We start from the raw sequence: 19,874 nt of genomic DNA, 5'->3' as shown, positions 1-19,874 counted from the left end.
AAACGTGTGGGTAATTAAATGGTGTTTGTATAAACACTTGCTTTTCCTTCCATTTCAAAAACGCACGATGTTCATCCAGCCTCTGTGTGATTTTGGCTTCATAATTGCATTAGAAATGACAAACTCATGAGGTTAGAATTTGGGTTTATTTTTATTAAAAATATGACTGAATATACATCGTATTACTGAGCCCAATAATCATACACAATTTCCCTCTGAGATTTAAAGTGCAAAAAAATATTTAAAAAAAATTATTTTATTCACCAGCATACTCTTTTCTCCAGATTGTATAATGGGTTTTGGTAATACACTGAACAATGTAAACACACTTGACTGTATTAAAGGAAATGTAAGTTTATAGAAGACGCTGCCAGGAGCCGGGGTGACATCTGGGAATGTGTTATGTTCTTCTATTGTCAGAGGTTTGCAAATCCTCAATATTGTGCAAGTTATGGATAAAAGAGATGTTGCCTCCCATCAGACGGGCTGGGTGCCAGGTTATAGCTTTCTCCCTAGGACATCTAAATAGGAGGAGGGGGATGGTATCTAAAGCAGATTTTATCAAATCAGTTACATAGCTGAAAATTGGCATTGGATTATACACTGCACTAGTACAGTATTTCACATAAGTATAGCAGGCAATAGAAATGCTGTTGTAATTTACAGTGTACTTGTTTGCCTCAAAAAGATGAGTAACTTTTAAACAACTTTTTTAATGTACTAAAATGAAAATATATCACTCGCTTTTGAAAACTATACATCAGATTGCCTGGTGTAGAGGTAAAAATCACTCCCAGAATACACTGCAGCATAGAATTAATACTGCTGCATGCAGATCTGTGAATACAACTAAGGCCCCATTCACATCACAGTTTTTGGCCGGCATTTGATGTATGCGCCAGGAAAAGCTCCCATTAAACAAGACAGACTGATGCCTTAACAGTGGCATCAGTCACTATAGACTTATGGTATTCGTTAAACATATGTCATGAACTCCCATGACGTAAGTGTTAAACTGCTCCCATTGTAGCTTACAGATGCCACTGGTAGGAATCTGTCACTCGTAGACTAATGGCATTCATCAGCCATAGGCTCTTTAAAAAAAAAAAAAAAATATATATATTTATTTACAACAACTCTATACCTCGCCATATACGTTTTTGCGGCATTCTTTTGTATGGAATAGGGTAGTCTACTAAGTTATTCCATAAATTTAAAGAACAAACTAAAAAGATACACTGACATATACCAACTCCACAGAGGCCAAAAACACTATTTAGCCTCAGCTGGATTAATGGAGCCCTGTGGACACATTCAGCGTGTATGTCGGGAGCTTTCCTCACCTACACACTTTCCATACGCCAAAAACTTTAATGTGGAGGCCGAACCGTTCAGTAAGGAAGAAATACAATAGTGCGGGCGTGGTGCAGCTTCCTGCCCTCCCTCTACTACCAGCACATTTGAAAGTACCTGATCATATTTTGCAGCCTTGATAAATGCCTGGGACACATTGGGTATGCTGCATTTAAAAAAGAAAAAAGTTTTTTTTTTTTTTTTCCAAGATGACCAATGTTCAAAACGGTGAATCTATGCTTTAACTCTTCTTATTGAACCGAGTTATAGATCCTGCTTCAGCCACCAAATCACAAACATCTGATCCATCTAGCAAAGTAAAATACCATAAATCTAGTCTTTCGCTGTTAGGGCGTAGTCACACGGTGCACCAAAAACTGCATCTGTTTTACCAGTTTCCATACTAACTGCAAAACCACAGTAAAAATGCATGTTTTTTCAGTGCGGTTTTCGGCCGCAGGGCAAAACGGCACCACGTGAATACACCTTTAGGGCTTAACGGTGATAGAAAGACATTCCTTGCAATAAAAATCTGAGTTAGGCCTCACGCACACCACTGTCATTTTTATCTGCCATTACAGATCCAGATAAAAATACTGATCCGTTCATCTCTATGGGCAGACATACGCTCCTTTCCGTAAAGTTATGGGCATGGGTCCGGGCCGTAGGAATGACCCGCAAAAAATAGGACATGTCCTATTGTTTTTTTTTTGCATTTACTGACCGTGTTCCTATGCTTTTTAATGTGAGCACAGCCTGCGAATGCGGGTGAGTGTCCGTGGCGCATTTACTGACCGTAAATACTGCACGGACGTGTGCATGAGGCCTTAGACCCCGGCCCCTACACACCTCTCTCCTGCAGCTTTGCAAGCCTCACTGTGGACGTAATCACTTTTCATCTGGTACCGAACTACACAAAGTATAGCATGAGCAATGTCTTATGACATGATGCACAGCAGACCACCATGATTGGGTGTGGAGGAAAAGCAGCTTATATTAAAAAAAAAAAACCCCACCAACATAGAAGCTGGTGGTGCTGCTAGAACAAAGAGATTTTGAATCTTGCCCAGAAACAAGTGCAGAAATACAGGTCACAGAGTGACTCTTATGCGATGTATAGGCTTCCAGTTAATTGTATAATATATATGTGAACCAGCCTAATGGCTAAAGCGTGTCCGATAAAAGTCCTGGGGCCCTGCTTTGCAGGTTCCCTCCTCTACAATCCCTTTCTTTTAGAGCCGGCGGTTGAGGGCTCCGACATGAAGACCTGGTAGATGAAGCTCCCACCGACATCTCTTCATTTTACAGGTGAAGGACGTAGTAGATGAAGTTCGCTCCTTTTTGCCTTTAGGAATGTCCTTCTGTGGTGTCCCACAAAACGGCTTTTTAAAAAACCAAATATTGGAGGGGATGGTCTGCAAGTCATCAGGTGTTTCTGGACACAGTGGAGATATACTGAAGAGGAGAGCCGCATACTCTATTTTTCTCCACTCAACCTTCTTGTTCTTTAATGAAATCTTCTCCTTTATGGAACATAAATCCTGTTATAAAACGTGACTAGAGGACGGGCTTATCTGTACGCATCTACGTCTACTGCCTGTCCCCAGACTAAGTGCGTTCAGCTGACTCGGGGGGTGCTGTGGTCATTTGTCATTGATTTCTTCAGCCCTCCTTTCTTGAAGTTCTTGATGGAACTGAGTAACTCTCCACGTTCTGTACCATTAGCAGAGGGCAGGGCCAATTCAGTTGGCATATCTTTGCTTGACGGAGGAAGAGGCGCAACTGGTGGAGGGGCGGGAGGTGGAGGAGCTGCTGGTATTGGAAATGTTGATGTCCCTTAAGAACATAAAAAAAAAATTAATTAATAAATCGGCAATATATATTTCCATTTTCACAATTCAAATCCCAGTCTAAAGCTAAATGAACACGTTCTATAATTCACCAATTTTGTGACCGGTCACATCATAACCATGTTAATTAAGTAAACTTTAAAAAAACTGGTGGGGAAAAAAAATATACAGAAAAATGACGTGGATGGAGTTGATGGGGTGGAGTTTATCTTTAGACTTGATCAGTATGATAAGTTCATGTAGTGCAGATGGAGGATATTTTTTCTTCTGCTACATTCAAGACCTAAAAATTCACAGTAGGTAACACCCACATGGGTCCTGGAAGCAGTGATATGGGGAGTTATATTCTTTACAATGCAATGACCCCACCAAACAGCCCCACATATCTCAGCTTCCTGGACCCCTGTGACATGGGATTTCCTGCAATCACAACCTCTTTGAAAGTCTAAATCAAAACCTAATAAAAGTTCAGTTGTCTCATGAAAACTTGCCCTGTCCATATGCCCTATTAGGGTGTCAGAGGATGAGCTTATGAGCCAGATTGCCAGTCTGGAGTCATGGCATCCTCTGGCAAAATCAGCTGTTTGCCAGTAGCCGGACATGTGGCAATCAGCTGATCGCCATGGTGGATCCTTTTTGAAAGTGGTTGTCTCAGGGACAAACCCCTTTAAGGACAGCAGGAACGGCAAGGGGTAAATGTACGGCAAATTCTGAACAACTGGGAACATAAAAGGTGATGTGCCTTGTCTAATGTAGGCCAGATCCGAGAACACGCCTTATACTTCACCTAGAGTCTAGATAGAGTTGTTGTTTTTTCTCGGAGACTGATACTTAGAGAAGATCCGTGACATGAGATGTACAAAAATAATAAACCTAAATATCAATGTTTAAAAGGGAAAGCACATAAGCAGCAAAATAAAAACGGAACAACGATGACTGGAATCATTGAGGAAAGGTTCAGAATTAATTTGTCAAATAAGAAAGGAGGTTGTACAGGATTAGAAAATAGCAACCCCCCCCCCAAAAAAAAACAACCAACCAGCGCCAGTCTTGTCCACACGTTGTGTCTGGCATTGCAGCTCTGCCACATTCACTTAAAAGGGTAATAATAGAATAAAAAATTATAGGCGACAGGCAAAATTGAAGGATAGGTGATCGATTTCTGGTATCTCCACCAATGGCGGGAACAGGGGTCCAGAATCCGCAGATACGCCTCACAGCACCCCCCCCCCCAGAGAGGAGGAGCTTAAATGGGTTTTCCCATGAGGGACATCATGTCTGATAGATGCGGGACCCCTAACCCCCGTTCAGCCGCTCTGTGTTGCGGCTGAATGAAGTTAATTCCGACCATGAAAAAGGTTGTATTGTCAAGAGTTACGTAAACAGCGTAACTCGCTGAGCTGAGCGGTTTCTGTAAGTCCCATAGAACTGAAACAGCGCAGCTCGCATTCTATGCTGCTTCCGTAACTGCCATTCACTACTATGGGACTTACGGAAACAGCGCAGCTCAGCGCCTCCCGTAACCCCCGACCATATAACCAGGAATCAGCGAGATCAGACAAAGCTAGAACGGGGTCTAGGGAGCCCCATTCTAGAGATAGGTGGGACCCGCATCGGACATATCCTGTGGATGTCATAAATGTCTCTCATGGGAAAAACCCTTTAAATATAGTGGCAGTCGAGCATGCGGCCGCCGCACCATTCAATGTCTGAGAATGTTGGAAACAGACTAGCGCTGTACTCTGCTGTTTCAGTCATTCCCATAGACACTGAATAGAGCGGCAGTCCCAGATGATCCTCCTCACTGAACCTCCCAGCGGTGAGGACAGTGAATGGAGCAGCGGTCGAGAATACGCGCTGCCGCTCCATTCAAAGTCTATGGGAATGATGGAAACAGCCGAGCACTTTACTCAGCTGTTTCGAACATTCTCATAGACATTGAACGGCACGGTGGGCGCATGTTTGACCGCCACTCCAGTCAAGGATCTGGGGGTTCGGGATCTCTGTTCTTGCGATGGGTGGCGGTCCCAGCGATCAGAAATTGATCACCTATCCTGTGGAAAGGTGATAATGTTTGATTCTGGGAATACCCCTTGAAACGAAGCTAAGCTGCAATACCGGAGAAAGCCCATGGACGGGATAGGCGCTGTTCTGGAAAAAAACCAGACCCTTACATAGCAGTTGATCACAGGAATTCCCTACATAAATCAACTTGCCAACAAGGGAAGATAGATTATATATGCACAATGCACAGGACACGTCAGTAGAGTGAAATGTTTCTCCAGAAAACCTCCACATCTATTCGAGCAAAAGTAGTAAAAGGTAAGATGGTAAAAAGACCTTCACATAGAATGGAAACCTAGCAAAAGTACCTTACGTCCTTTCAACTCCGTCAAGATCAAACACAACAGACAACATGAAGCCACAACGGAAATGCTGACTGTTTCCTGCAACATCCCGAGTAAGTGCAATAAGGGGAAGGGCACAGCATATCGTCCCCCCCTTCTCCCAAAATGTTAATCTTTGCATAGTGAAATGTTACACAATTTTCTAATATAATTTGTGTATCAATTCCTCAGTTTTCAAGATCTCGGCTTGCTGTCATGGAATGGTTTACTACTTAGGAACAAAAATTCACACAGTGGCAGGGCTTGTTACAGTACAGTTGTCAGAGCGCTCTCTTGTAATAGTCCCTGTAACGGTGTCATGACCAGGACAGAAAGGCTCGCTTTGGATGACTGCAAGCAGAGATCTTGAAATATAAGGAATTGTTCCAAGAGTATATTAGAAAATTGTATAACTTTTCATTATAATAAGAATAAACATTATTCGCTTACACTTTAATACCCTTTTAAGTATTGGTCTAACTAAAAGGGTCTCACGACCCCGATCAGATCTGCTGTATGGCATTGCCATTATACTTTCAGTTAGCTAGATTGTGATACTACAGTCACTTGGTTAATGCAAGAGGAGTTATTTATAAGACGTCAGACATGGCTATAAGAATTTAAATTGTCCTTTATGGCGGAATCATATTGTAAATTGAAATGAGCTATTAATAGTGTGTGCTGTATACCCGGCAGGCCAAGCCATTATTATATCCTCAGCAGCACAACTCTAAGGTTGGTCATGGGTGAAATGTAAAATGGCATAAAAGAATTTGGTAGAAACCATATTAAAATTTTGTGGGAATTTAAAATGATAAATGGACACCAAGCACGGGGTGAAGGGCAAGACTCTACACTGCCCTCATGTGGTCACAACTGGCCTCTTTTTTTTTCTTAAGTGACAAATGAAGCATTTTGCTTACTTTACCGATAATTCACGTTCAAAATGATGCATGCTCTACATTGAAGACAGCAGAGAGGAGAGAAAAAGGACACGGATCATTATTTACATATTAGAGACACAAACTCAAAGCACGTACAAACAGCATTATTGTTAATCAATAACAGGAAAGGTCATACATAAAACAAAAAAAAGAGGGAACATCTGACTTACATTCATTACAGACTCCCCTCCCCTTCAAACTCATCTGTATCGGTCGCAAATATTGGGGGGTGGAATGCTAGATTCACACGAACGGGTCCATTTTGCGCATGTAAAAAACGCAGCGTTTTTCTCTCGTTGCAGTTCCGTGTGGCATCAGTGTATTTCGTGTGGCATCAGTTTTTAATGTCCGTGTTGGTGCACATTGTTTTATTTTTCTCTGCATTTTTTTAGCAACTAGTGCGTGAATCACGAACGGCACACGAAAGACGTCAGTGCGCAGTGAGTTTCACGCATCAGACACACGCTGCGTGAAAACTCAGGCATGTCTGAATAGCCCCATTGAGTCTCATAGGTCCGCGTGCGCTCCGCTGTTTTCACACACAGCACATGGAGGTGTACAACGTTCGTGTGAATCAGGCGAAGGCTTATGGCGGAGGTAACAGCTGGATTTTATGGCTCCATAGTCCACTGGTACTGATTTATAGATTATGTGGCCATGTTCACACAGTTTTTTTGAAGGTGGAAAAATCTGCCTCAAAATTCCTTCACGAATTTTAAGGCAGATTTTGACTTGCCGGCAGAACACTTTCTGCATTTTTCACTTTCTCTGCTTGCCATTGATGTCAATGGGAGGTCAGAGATGGAAATGCCTAAAGAAAGGGCACGGCGCTTCTTCCCGCGAGCGTTTTTTTTCCGCTCGCGTAAAAAAAAACAAAACACGACACCACGCCTCCCACTGAAATCAATGGGAGTCGTTGTCAAAAACCGCACAAAAAAACAAAACTCAGTGTGAACTAAGCCTTACAGAGTACATGAATAGTTCCACGTGAAAGGAGCAAACGAGCCCCGATCGACGAGCTGGTTTGTCGATCAGCGATCGTTTTTGCGACCCATATCGGGCCACGCAAAAGGACCCTTAAAGGGAACCAGTCACCAGCATTTCACCTATAGAACTCTACTCGCCCATCGCTGGCCGCTGCTGTCAAAAGTTAATTGCCGTTATCCCCTCTCCTAAACTCATCATCTGAGCGTAAATAACGGTCTGCAAACATTTTGCGCCTTTTATGGTAATAATCCGGCAGTCTCGTTCATTCCTCTTCTTATGCCCGCCCGCCCACCGCCGAAAATTGGCCCACCCAGAATGCCGAAATCTCGTCTGAGATAGCATGCTTTCGCCCGTCATGTATGGTCTGACACCCTTCCCTGCTTCTTCTGGGCCTCAAATCTAGTTAGTTCGCATGCGCCACTAAGGTGTCCTGGGGTGCGCACGCGCCAGAACATCGATGCACAAGCGCGGGCTTTCGTTTGTACTGGGGGAGGCGAGCAGTGGTCAATCAAAAGTAAGGAAAGGATTGAGGAATGAAGAGATAACTCTTTTCGAGCGAAGATATGACTCTTATGCTCATTGGCATACAGTGAGGGAACACTAAAAAATTAAGAACTAAAGGTACAGAGCCGACTTAGATAATTATAGGTTACATAGAAATGATTGTTCACCCACTACCACCAGGTATTGCTGGTTTAAGTGAAATGCTGGTGACAGTTTCCCTTTAAGCTCTGTTCTCATCTGCTTATAAACAGAAACTATGACAGTGCCAAATTTGACGTATGATACCGGCACCCGATGAACCCCATTGACCCATAATGGGGTCTGTAACGTTCCATCGTGGTGTCTGTAATTTTGATGGGTAAAATAGCTCTGCATGTGAACAGAGCCTAAGAGACAAGATAAGTTTTGAGTGCCGTCAAATTTCCTTACCCCCTTCTATACTCACGGCAATTCAGACTAGAGCTGTAGATTTTACAGTATATGTAGATATATTCTACATACAAAGTTGTATAACTTTGTAAATACATTACTAATCTCCTCCAGATCCTGAGTTACAGCATGTATTGTATTCTAGGGCTGCAATGACAATTCTGCCGGTTGTCACCGGAAACAGACAGCAAGTTTGTAGGTCTGACACATCCCTAGCAGCTTAGCTGAGCTTCTATAACTGGTGTAAAGATAAATCTTCCCAGAAAGCAAAATCACCAAAGAAAGTTCTGTGAAGATATTGAGTCCACAAATAATGCTGGGATATTTCAGCTCTGAAGCCTGCAGAATTATTAATGCAGCTCTGGGTTAAAATACAGCCTGTAACTTGAGACCTATATAAGAAAAGTGCTGCAATGTATTTACAAAGTGACTCAACTTTTTATGTAGATTTACTCTACATGTAAACTGAAAAACGGTGTCCAAAAGGTGGACATACCCTTTAAACGGGTTGTCCAACAATCAGGAAACTCCCCCAAAGAGAAATAAAGGGTGGAATAAACTCACCTTTAAAATTCTCCTATGTCCCCCCCCCCCCCCCGCCACAGTGACTTGCTGAATCTTAAGTCGAGTGACATAATTAGAAATCATTGCATCAAGATCACAACAATGAAATGGTGGGGGGTCCACGAAGGAAAGCTGTGCGGGGAACGAAGGAGAATGGTAAGTATACAGCCACCCTCATTTTTTATTTGGGGGAACTATTTGAGGGTATTACCATCTCAGACATTTATGGCATAGAAACTGGATGCCACAAAATATCGAAGATGGGAATAAAAAGGTTTGGACCCATTTTTATCTGATTTTTCTTACACTGCTATATAGTTGGGCTCATGCACAAAGGCGTATTACAATAACTATCTGGACTCCCACTGGACACCTTTGTAGAGAGCCTCCTATCAAAACTGGCCTTGCTGTCCATATCAACCAATCACAGTGAAGCTTTCATTTTTCCAGAGCAGTTTAAGAAATGAAGCAGAGTTCTCATTGGTTGCTATGGGCAACAAGGCCATTTATTTTCCCCAATTCAGTTTAGATAAAGGAGGTCCAAAGGGGGGGGGGGGGGTTATAAAACTATCGACACCCGTTTTCTGGCATAGAAAAGTCACAATTTGTGCAAAAAGGTTTGCGACTTGCTCTTTCACGCTGCTCACGCCATTTTTTAGAAAAGTAAGCAGGGCTTAGCAGGAGGGAGCACGGCTGCCCGCGGACCGACAAATTTACCATAATTTACACCTAAAATTGACGTAAATTACGGCAAATCTGCACCTTTTTTAAAATATTATCCACTTGCCTGCAAATTTTTCACCCACAAATGTCTGCAAGGGGCTTAAATTGGTTGGTTGGAAATGAAGCTGGCAGATCAGGGGGTACGGTTACTCAGGTAAGGAAGACCTTAGCAACAGTACCACTTGGGACCCTCCTCTATGAGCCAGAAAGGACAGCCACTCTGGCGGACCCAGCGAGTGTTTGCATAACATGGGCGATTACATTTCCCCTGCATGTGTTGCTGGTCACTGATTCTATCAGCGATCAGAAGCCGGACCCACGTGATAGGGCAACATGGGGGCTAGTGCGCTGATTCTTTCTTATTTGGGGCGGAGGAAGCCCCTTGGAGGGTTTAGGGGCTCACACCTTAAGAGGCTAGCGAGAGACAAGCCGACATTGTGCTTATATACAGAAGATATGGTGGCAAATGAAACAATTACTGGTAATGGGCGAATGTAGTAACGATGATCCATTGTGGAGAAAGCCGTTTTTGTGGGAATTATACCAATTAGAAGGCATGCAAGGATCGGAGCAGAAGGGAATACTTCGTTTAAGTCAATTATATGAGAAAATGACCCTGAAATCTTTACAGCAATTAAAGGACGAATTTCACTTCGAACAGGGGATGTTTTACCAATTTTTACAGATTCGCCGCGCTCTACATTCCCAGAGTAACTCTGTGGATTGGACGATTCATGCCTTGGGAGTTTTGGAGCATGTTGCTAAAGTGCCTGCTACTAAGGGGTTGATTTATTTAGTATAGAGGATTATGCTGTCTAGGCACTTTGGTGATCTTATGGAACCCGTAAAGGTGAAACGGCAACAATATTTAGGCCCCATACCAAAGACCATTGAGAGGAAATCCTGGCATCACCAGGAAATCTGTCCTTGAATATAGCATAGAGAAGATTTCAAATCTTTTTTGTTACATAGGGTGTATAGGACGCCATGGGTTCTAAGAAGAATGGGAGTTAGCATGGATGCTGTGTGTCCTAGGTGCCCGGTGGATAAAGCGGTTATTTTTCATATGTTCTGGGCCTGTTGAGCTCTCTGTTGAGACCCTTTGGGAGAAGGCGATGCAGCGGATATGGCGGGTCTATAAAATAAGGCTTCCAGATGATCCGAAGGTGCTACTTCTTGGGTATGTAGGGGATCTGGAATGGGACCGGCAGGAAAGATTGACCAAAGCCAAGATTCTATATCAGGTCCAGAAAGGAATAGAATAACATTGATGAAATGCTGGCCCACCTACCATGGGAGAAATTCTTGGTGCTGTCAATCATATAATTCTGATGGAGTATAATATATACAAGAAAAAGGGGAACTGTCAAGAAATTCGAAGGGCAATGGGCTAAACGGATTGATTACTCAGGTTTGGCTTTGCCGGCCCTGCTCAGAATCCGAATGTTTGGGGAACTTCAGGGAGAGGAAGGCCTGAGATACGAGACCTGATAGCAGTACTGGGACGTGTCATATCCAAATCGGGAAGGTCCTTAAGAGGAGAACTTGTGGTCAGGGGATGGCCTTAATATAATTATTGAAGTATTCGGAAACAGGACAATTGTATAAAGAAACACAGGTGGCTGCGTATTAGATTACGTTGGGAATGTTTTGTCAATTTTCTTGAACCGATTAGGAACTGACGGGGTATGGGGCTGTAAGGGGTGGGGGGGGGAGGACCAACGGCAATCAGTGCATTGCTGTGTCTGCTCCTACTTTTTTTTTTTTTTTAAGGGGTTACATTCATGAGACAACCCCTTCCATTCCTGTAAGTTGCGAGGAGGGACCTTGATGGATCGGACTTGTTTTTCCAGCACATCCCACAGATGCTCAATCAGATTGAGATTTGGGGAATTTGGAGGCCAGGTCAACACCTTAATCTCTTGGTCATGTTCCTCAAAAAATGTGGGCTGTTAAAAAGCAACTTTGGCTGTGGCCTGTGGGTGACGCAGGTAGGTCTCTGTGTTCTGTGTCACCCAAATTCATTGCATGCAATATGCACCAAACATGACGACCATTTTTTTCTTTGCCCACTTTTATTTCCATATTCTTAGATTATTTATTTATTTTTAAAGGTGGAAACACTCTTAATTATGCATTTCAGAGGACTTCTAATAAAGCTTTAAATTCAAGGTTTCAATTTAAGGATGCTCTAACTACAAATCCTTGGATTAGTAAATCTCTTATCAAATACACCACATTCAACGGTCAGTAAAAGCGTTAAAATATCACAGTCCGGGATATTTCAGGTAGACAATGATGCGTTGATGTGAGTGATCAGGAGTTGTGATGTGTGAACGCAGAGCGTGCATGACAGTCCGTGGATGCCGGGTGGCTATGGATGGAGGAAAGCAGTTGGGGTGTAGTCACACTTGGCAGATTTCTTGCAGAAATTGCTGTGACTGAAAAACGAGTTCCATTCATCTGAATGGGGTCCATGAATTTCTGCAAGTTCCATTCAGATGTATTGGTAGAGTTGCAGAACTTTCTGCAGCAAATTTGCCGCGTGTGAATATACCCTTAGTATGGAGAGAAGCAAGCAGAGGAGACTTATAGCTGAGCGCACAACATAGGTCAACTTACCTTGCCGTTGTTCTTGGAAAGCAAATACAAATTGTATCCGGGTTAGTACTGACGTTCCTATTTTCTGAAGAAACACTCAGAGGGGGAGCGACTTATTAAACTACAAGGAACCAGCGCTCCACTGCCTCAGAAATGTCACTGTTCAACCTTCTGGGATAGTACTAGCGACAATTTCTGCTTCCCACATGTGTAGACCATGAATTCAAATACGAACACAAAGGGGCAATTGCCAGGGCTGGTTGGGTGAGAACGGTGTTTGTCATAATACACAGAGAACAATAAAGACCATGAGCCGAGCACCCCGAGAGAGTTCTCCACCCAATACAGGACGCCAGCTACAAAATCTGTGGGAAGTCACCGGCATTCTTAAGGGCTATGTACACCGTTGAAATCGTTGTTTATAAAAAAATGATCAGTGTGATTGGCGCAACTTTCAAAATACTTTTTATTAAAAATGAATTGTATGTCCGACACGCAGGATCGCGCTGCTATCGATTACATCATAACTTAGATGTGATCAATTACAGGTGGATCCTGCGTGACAGTCCCGTGGACCTGACCGTCTAGATACAGCTGCTCTGTATACAGAAAACAAAGCAGCTTTATCTCATAAAAGTAAAAATTATCAATAGTAGAAAAAAAGGGTGGTCCAAAAACAGAAAACAATAAACCGTATAGAGGTTACTTGGTTAGACACCAACAGGCAGAACCTTGATGAATGATTATTTCTACCGACCTGCTGTTGAAGGTGGTGTAGGAGATGAGGGCGACGTCAGAGGAGAACTTGTTCCCGAGCCTGCAAACCAGAAATGGTGGAGAGATTTTTATGGATTTATGAAGTATTCGGTACAGCATTAAACAGAAAGCAGTACCTCATAGGATATTTATATGAATTACATTGCTACAAAATGACCTAAGTATAAAATGACGTCCAGCAGATCAAATTGATAATAGATCGCAATAGGCACTAATAAATGTGGGCGATTAATGGCTGCCAATTAGAAAAAGCAGTCAGCCAATATTTATATCATGTCTGTGGTCAGCGCTACCTGGGGTCCTACGAAACGGAGATCACCTCAGTGTCTATGACGCCCTAATAAGGCACACGGAAACGGGGTGTCTTCATGAGACAATCGCTTTACTGCAAAGGCCTGCAACCTGTGGCTCTGCCTGTTGTGAAACTACAACTGTAAGGCCTAATTCACACGAGCGTGTTCGGTCTGTGATATACGGTCTGCATGTCGGCCGCATTTCCCGGACCGAGCAGGGAGCCGGGTTCCTAGCATTATAGTTATCTATGACGCTAGGTGTCACTGCCTCGCTGCGGGAAAACTGTCCCGTCCTGTAATCATGTTTTCAGCATGGGATAGTAGTTCCACGGAGAGAGAGAGAGGCAGTGACACCGAGCGTCATAGATAACTATAAGGCCCCATGCACACGACCGTGCCCGCAATCACGGCCCGCGATTGCGGGCACGGCCGGCCGCTGACTGACAGCCGCATTTTCGGGCCGTGCTCCCATACAAAGTATGGGAGCACGGCCCGCAAAATGCGAAAGAACGGACATGTTCCATAATTCCCGGAACATTTCCACGGCACTGACACCCTTCCGTAGTGCTACGGAGAGGTGTCAGTGTTGAATGAAAGTGAATGGCTCCGTTTTTGCGGACCGCAATTGCGGTCCGCAAAAACGGAGGTTTTTTGCTGTCGTGTGCATGGGGCCGAATGCTAGGAACCCAGCTCCCTGCTCGGTCCGGGAAATGCGGCCGACATACGGACCGTATATCACGGACTGAACACGCTCGTGTGAATTAGGCCTAAGGGTATGATGAGAATTGCAGTTTTACCACAGCAGGCTGCGGACCGCTAGGTTAGGGGAATGATCTCCATGGCCACTGTAAGTAAAGTTTGTAACATACCTGAATTATTTGAGTTGTTGCATTTCATCGACTGCTCCTCTCCAGTTTCGCAGTTTGTGCGCTTTGACTTCTAAGGAAGACAAGAACACGTTATATAGGATTCATTTGCATTAGAGGGGGTCTTCCGGTTTTCTGTAAAATCAAGCTTAAAAAGGGGACCTATTACACAGGGATAAGCGCATATAGCGCTACTATATAAATGCTACACACAGCAGTCTTTTAGTGGCTTTACATTGTATGCCACCGGGGTATATGGGCGCACAGCTGCACATGACGGGAGCGGATGGACAAGAACCAGGTAAGTTACATCTTCTGCACATGTGGTATAATGCATTTTTTTCCAAAATTCCTTTTATTACTTATGTTTAGTTAAAGGTGTTTTCTAAGATCCTAGAAAATTCACTACATGGAAGAAATGTCATTATTTTTTTACTTTATGCCATCTGCTCCACGTAGTGAATTTTCTGGGGATCTCCGACAAAAGAAAAAAAAAAACACATTAATTTAAACAAATATTATCCAATGATTGGTCCTCCTTAAAGGGGATTTCTGGAACTATTAGATTGATGGCCATCCCGGAGTCAAGACTTCCAGCATCCCTGCGAACCAGCTGACTGAAGGTAAGGTTTGTCTCTGGTATTCAAGTGAACGGGACTGAGCTGCAATACCAGGCACAGCCACAACCAAATGTATGGCACTGTGCCTAGAAAACAATAAATGGGTGTAATATATAAATCTTTTACAGTGGTCATGCACTACTATAACAACTATATAGAAGTTTCAAGTGTCACATCTTTTTTTACCTTTCGTGCCAAAATTTTCCTCTTTTTCTTCTCTTCCTCTGACCCGTGATGTGACTGTGCTCGTGTCAGTCGTCTGTGCTGGTAGATCTACATGATAATATGTACAGGGCTATGTTAGTGCAAGCGTTAAAGGTCTTCTTTACAAATCTATCTGCTATGACAGTCAATTCATAATAAACTTAGAGACGAATATAGAACAGACCCGTGCTTCAACATCGCCCCCAACTGTTACATAACATTACTACACTCCTCAACATTGAAATTGCAACACCAAGAAGGTTTAGCGGTAAGGTTATGCAAATCGAGGAAGTAGCAGGTGTCGCTAAGATCTGCAAATGATCATAATTTCAAGCACCTAGCGCCAATCTGTGGCATGTCGGGGAGGGGGGGGGGCATAAAAGCCAGATTAAAAGCAAAGTTTGTTAGCCACATGACATTGGGCTACGAACCAGACGTCCTGCTACAGGTGTTCCATTGACCACACACGCCGCAGCTCTGAAATACTATCATGGTGCACAGCAAGACGGCAATGGAGGTCTATCCTCTTCAGCGATAAGTATTGCTTTGGTCTCGGACGCAATGATAGCCGGAGATTGGTCTGGAGACCATGTGGGCAACGCCATGAAGAGGCTTTTACAAGGGAACATCACACTGGTCTTACTCCTGGGATTATGGTGTGGGGTGGCATAATGTACGGTAACCGGGCCCCTCTAGTCTTCATTTCAGGTGCACTAACAGCTCGGCGTTACATTGATTTGGTCATGGTACCAGTGGTACGGCCACTTCTCCAAAGAGTTCCAGAAGCCGTTTTTCAACAGGACAACACTATGCGGCATGTTGCTCGTGCTACTGCTTGCCTTAACATGCTACCATGGTCTGCAGCGTATTCAGACTTGTCTCCCATCGAGCACATTTGAGACGTCATTGGCCGGCAATTGCAAAGGGAGCTGCCAGCAGCCAATCTTGATGATTTGCGTGCCCAAGTGCATTCAGCGTGGCATAATATTCCTCAGACAACCATTAATAACCTCATTATAGCATGCCAAGGCGTGTAAATGCGTGTATTTCTGTGGCGCTCATACTCGATACTGAATAAATCAAGATGTTTGGAATATTTTGTTTCCATTTTTTTTATCATTTGTATATCATTAACATGTCTATCGATCCCGTGATTGCCACAATTCCAAAACTTTTCCTTCTTGGTGTTGTAGTTCCGATGTTGGGGAGTGTATATACAAGTTTCACCTGCTACTCATATCCTATATACAGAGAGGCTTTAATATTACCACTGGCATCTAATAAACTGTTTTCCACTTTATTTCTCCATGAGCAGCACAACATCTGAATATGAGGGATAATTTATACTTCGAGTACCAGTACTTTGATAGGTCATAGAGACTTATGAAAAGCTTTAAAAAAAAAAAAATCGGTGGGGATCCGGGTGCTGAGACCCCCACCATCTCTGAAACAAAGGTGCAGAAGCGCTCTTCACATTTGGCTGTGATCTGCGTTTCTGGTTAGGCTGAAGACTGGCTAGAAGGATCACAGCTGAAGGTGCAGGGTGCTTCTGCCACTTAGTTTCAGTGACAGTGGGAGTCTCAGCACTTAGACCCCACTGATCAAAACTGGATATAAAAACAAAAAAAAAAAAACTCCTTCCTGCTGTGGCCATTTTTGACCTTCCTGACAGAGCCTTATTTTTCAAATCTGACACGCGTCACTTTATGTGGTAATAACTTCGGAATTCTTTTACCTAGCCAAGTGATTCTGAGATTGTTTTCTCGTGACATATTAGACTTTGTTATGTTTTTTATTTTTTAGGACGTTATAACTTTAGCAGCAATTTCTCAAATTTTCCCAAAAATTTTAAAAGGCTATATTTTTATGGACCAGTTCAGTTCTGAATTGGTTTTGAGGGCCTTATATATTATAAATCCCCCATAAGTCACCCCATTTTAAAAACTGCACCCCTCAAAGTATTCAAAAAAGCATTTAGAAAGTTTCTTAACCCTTTAGGCGTTTCACAAGAATTAAAGCAAAGTAAGGATGAAATTTACAAATTATTATTTTTTTTGCAGAAATTCATTTTTAATTATTTTTTTTCTGTAACACAGAAGCTTTTACAAGAGAAATGCAACTCAATATTTATTGCCCAGATTCTGCAATTTTTAGAAATATCTCACATGTGGCTCTAGTGCGGTAATGGACTGAAGCACCGGCCTCAGAAGCAAAGGAGCACTTTGTAGATTTTGGGGTCTTCTTTTTATTAGATTATATTTTAGGCCCCATGTCCGGTTTGCATAAGTCCTGTGATACCAAAACAAAGGAAAGACCCCATTTTGGAAACTACACCTACAAGGAAATCATATAGGGGTGGAGTGAGCATTTTGAACCCACAGATTTTATTAGAATTTGGACGTGAAAATTCACTTTTTTCATTTTTACAATAAGATATCGTTTTAGCTAAAAAAAAACAAAAAACAATTTCCACAAGGACTAAAGAAGAAAAAGTCCCCCAACATTTGTAAAGCAACTTCTCCAGAGTATGTAAATACCCCAAATGTGGTCATAAACTGCTGTTTGGGAACACAGCAAGGCTTAAAAGAGGAGCGCCATTGGTCGCAGATTTTGCTGGATTGGTTTCTGGGCGCTATGTCGCATTTGCAAAGCCCCTGAGGTACAGTGGAAACCCCCAGAAGTGACCCCATTTTGGATCTACACCCCTTAAGGTATTCACCTAGGGGGTGTAGTGAGCATATTAACCCTTCCAGAAATTAGTGTGCACTCAATGTTGCAGAGTGAAAATGGGAATTTTTCCATAGATATGCCAATATGTGGTGCCCAGATTGTGCCACCATAACAAGACAGCTCTCTAATTATTAAGCTGTGTTTCCCGGTTTTAGAATTATCCATCGGGCCCTAATCTTTTGCATATATATTTGACCAGGCTCAGGAGTGAGAATGTACCACGCGAAGTTGAGGCATAATTTGTCGACTTACAAAGTATTGGTTCACAATTGCTGGGCTCTGATGTGAAATAATAAAAGAAACCCCTGACAAGTGACCCCATTTTGGAAACTGCACCCCTCAATGCATTTATTAAGGGGTGTAGTGAGCATTTTCACCCCACAGGTCTTTTCCATAAATGATTGCGCTGCGGATGGTGCAAAGTAAAAATATAAATTTTTCCCTAGATATGCCATTTAAGTGGCAAATATGTCATGCCCAGCTTATGCCACTGGGGAGACACACCCAAAAAATTGTTAAAAGGGTTCTCCTTGCTTTGGCGATGCCATATATGTGGAAGTAAACTGCTGTTTGGGCACACTGTAGGGTTCAGAACGTAGGGAGCGCCATTTGGCTTTTGAGCGTGGATTTTGCTTGGTAGTAGTTTTGTTTGGAGTTTTACTTTGTTTTTTAGTTTATAACGTGGGGGTATATGTAAGCTGGGCAGAGTATATAAGGGGCATAGTCAGGTGGTATAAAGGGGTAAAATAATCCATAGATGTGTGTTACGCTGTGACGCAATCCTTTCTGCACAGGCCGGTGTCGCACTGATATATGGCGTCCTTACTTATCCCCTTTTGGTCCACACTCCGCGCCTTTGTAGTTTGGGGAATTTTGCTGGGAAAGTGTTGTCCTGGTATAATACGGGCACCGTCGCTTCCAGCAGATATGTTTGGGCCCTCCCCTTCCTGGTTTCCTAATTTTAGGGCCTTGATAAATCGCCTCTTGAAACAGAAGAAATGTTCCCCTCGGGCACAACTGCATATCTTTCTTTCCTGACTTATTGGAGCCTGAACATATTTTATTTTTTCATAGACGTAGCGGTATGAGGGCTGCTTTTTTGCGGGACGAGCTGTAGTTATTATTGGTACCATTTTGGGGCACATGCGACTTTTTATCTTTTTTTTTGGGAGGCAAGGTGACCAAAAACCAGGAATTCTGGCATAGTTTTTTTTTATACAGCGTTCACCATGCGTCATAAATTACATGTTAACTTTACTCTGCGAGTCAGTACGATTCCGGCGATACCAAATTTATAGCACTTTTTTTATGTTTTACAACTTTTTGCACAATAAAATTACTTTCGTAAAAAGAATGTATTTTTTCTGCTCCATGTTGTAAGAGCCATAACTTTTTAGTCGACGGAGCTGTATGAGGGGTTGTTTTTTGCGAGACGAGCTATAGATTTTTTACACTTTATTTTACTCCCACTAGGGGACTTCAAGGTCCAACTGTTTGACTGCGGTTCTAATACCTTGCACTACCTTGTGTGAACGCTCAGCCCCTTAGTTTCTGTTTGGCCTTTTCCAGAAATAAATGTATCGGAGTATGGGCTTAATAGAAAAAGTCTATGAGCCCGTACTCCAATACATCGGCTTTCTGGAAAAAGCTGAATAGAAACGAAACGCGTGAGCACGTACACGAGCGCTTCTGCCGCTTGGTTTTAGCGATTGGTGGGGGTCTCAGTGCTCAGACCCCCACCAATCAAAACTTCTGACATGTCAGAAGTTTGTCGAACGTTTAGTTACACTTTAATAATACATAGGATATTACCGATTTCTGCTCTTCTGCAAGCCTCTTCTCCATACATTCTTTGGCTGTTTTCAGGGCTTCTTTTAACTTGGTAGGAATCTGGAAGATTTAAAAAATACACAGTTAATAAAGGTTCTTAGCAAAAATGCAATATTAAATATGATGGCTGCTACAGACAACTCCTTCATTTTTCCTTAGAACCAGTTTATCCCATTGTCTCTCCTCCACATCTAAACTAATACCCCTGGGGG

General features: G+C 42.8%; 1 protein-coding gene across 3 annotated transcripts in view; it reads right to left on the bottom strand.

Annotated features, from left to right (window-relative positions):
• Window positions 1–132: 132 nt before the first annotated feature.
• Window positions 133–19,874, bottom strand: part of PXK (PX domain containing serine/threonine kinase like) — a 62,867-nt gene continuing 43,125 nt past the window's right edge. The window contains exons 14-19 of one of the 3 annotated variants that reach the window (XM_075833946.1): window positions 19,645–19,722; window positions 15,085–15,171; window positions 14,282–14,351; window positions 13,100–13,159; window positions 6,514–6,548; window positions 3,099–3,189 (exon numbers count right to left, since the gene is read on the bottom strand). In XM_075833946.1, coding sequence (XP_075690061.1) covers window positions 6,532–6,548; window positions 13,100–13,159; window positions 14,282–14,351; window positions 15,085–15,171; window positions 19,645–19,722 — 312 coding nt within the window. In that variant the 3' untranslated portion in view covers window positions 3,099–3,189; window positions 6,514–6,531. Of the gene's footprint in view, window positions 3,190–6,513; window positions 6,549–13,099; window positions 13,160–14,281; window positions 14,352–15,084; window positions 15,172–19,644; window positions 19,723–19,874 lie in introns of all 3 variants that reach the window. The other 2 variants (XM_075833947.1, XM_075833945.1) reach the window with 2 other exon arrangements.

This window comes from Rhinoderma darwinii, chromosome 7 (genome assembly GCF_050947455.1).
Source record: "Rhinoderma darwinii isolate aRhiDar2 chromosome 7, aRhiDar2.hap1, whole genome shotgun sequence".
NCBI classification, from domain to species: domain Eukaryota; kingdom Metazoa; phylum Chordata; class Amphibia; order Anura; family Rhinodermatidae; genus Rhinoderma; species Rhinoderma darwinii.
This window is presented reverse-complemented; position numbering and strand designations above follow the sequence as displayed.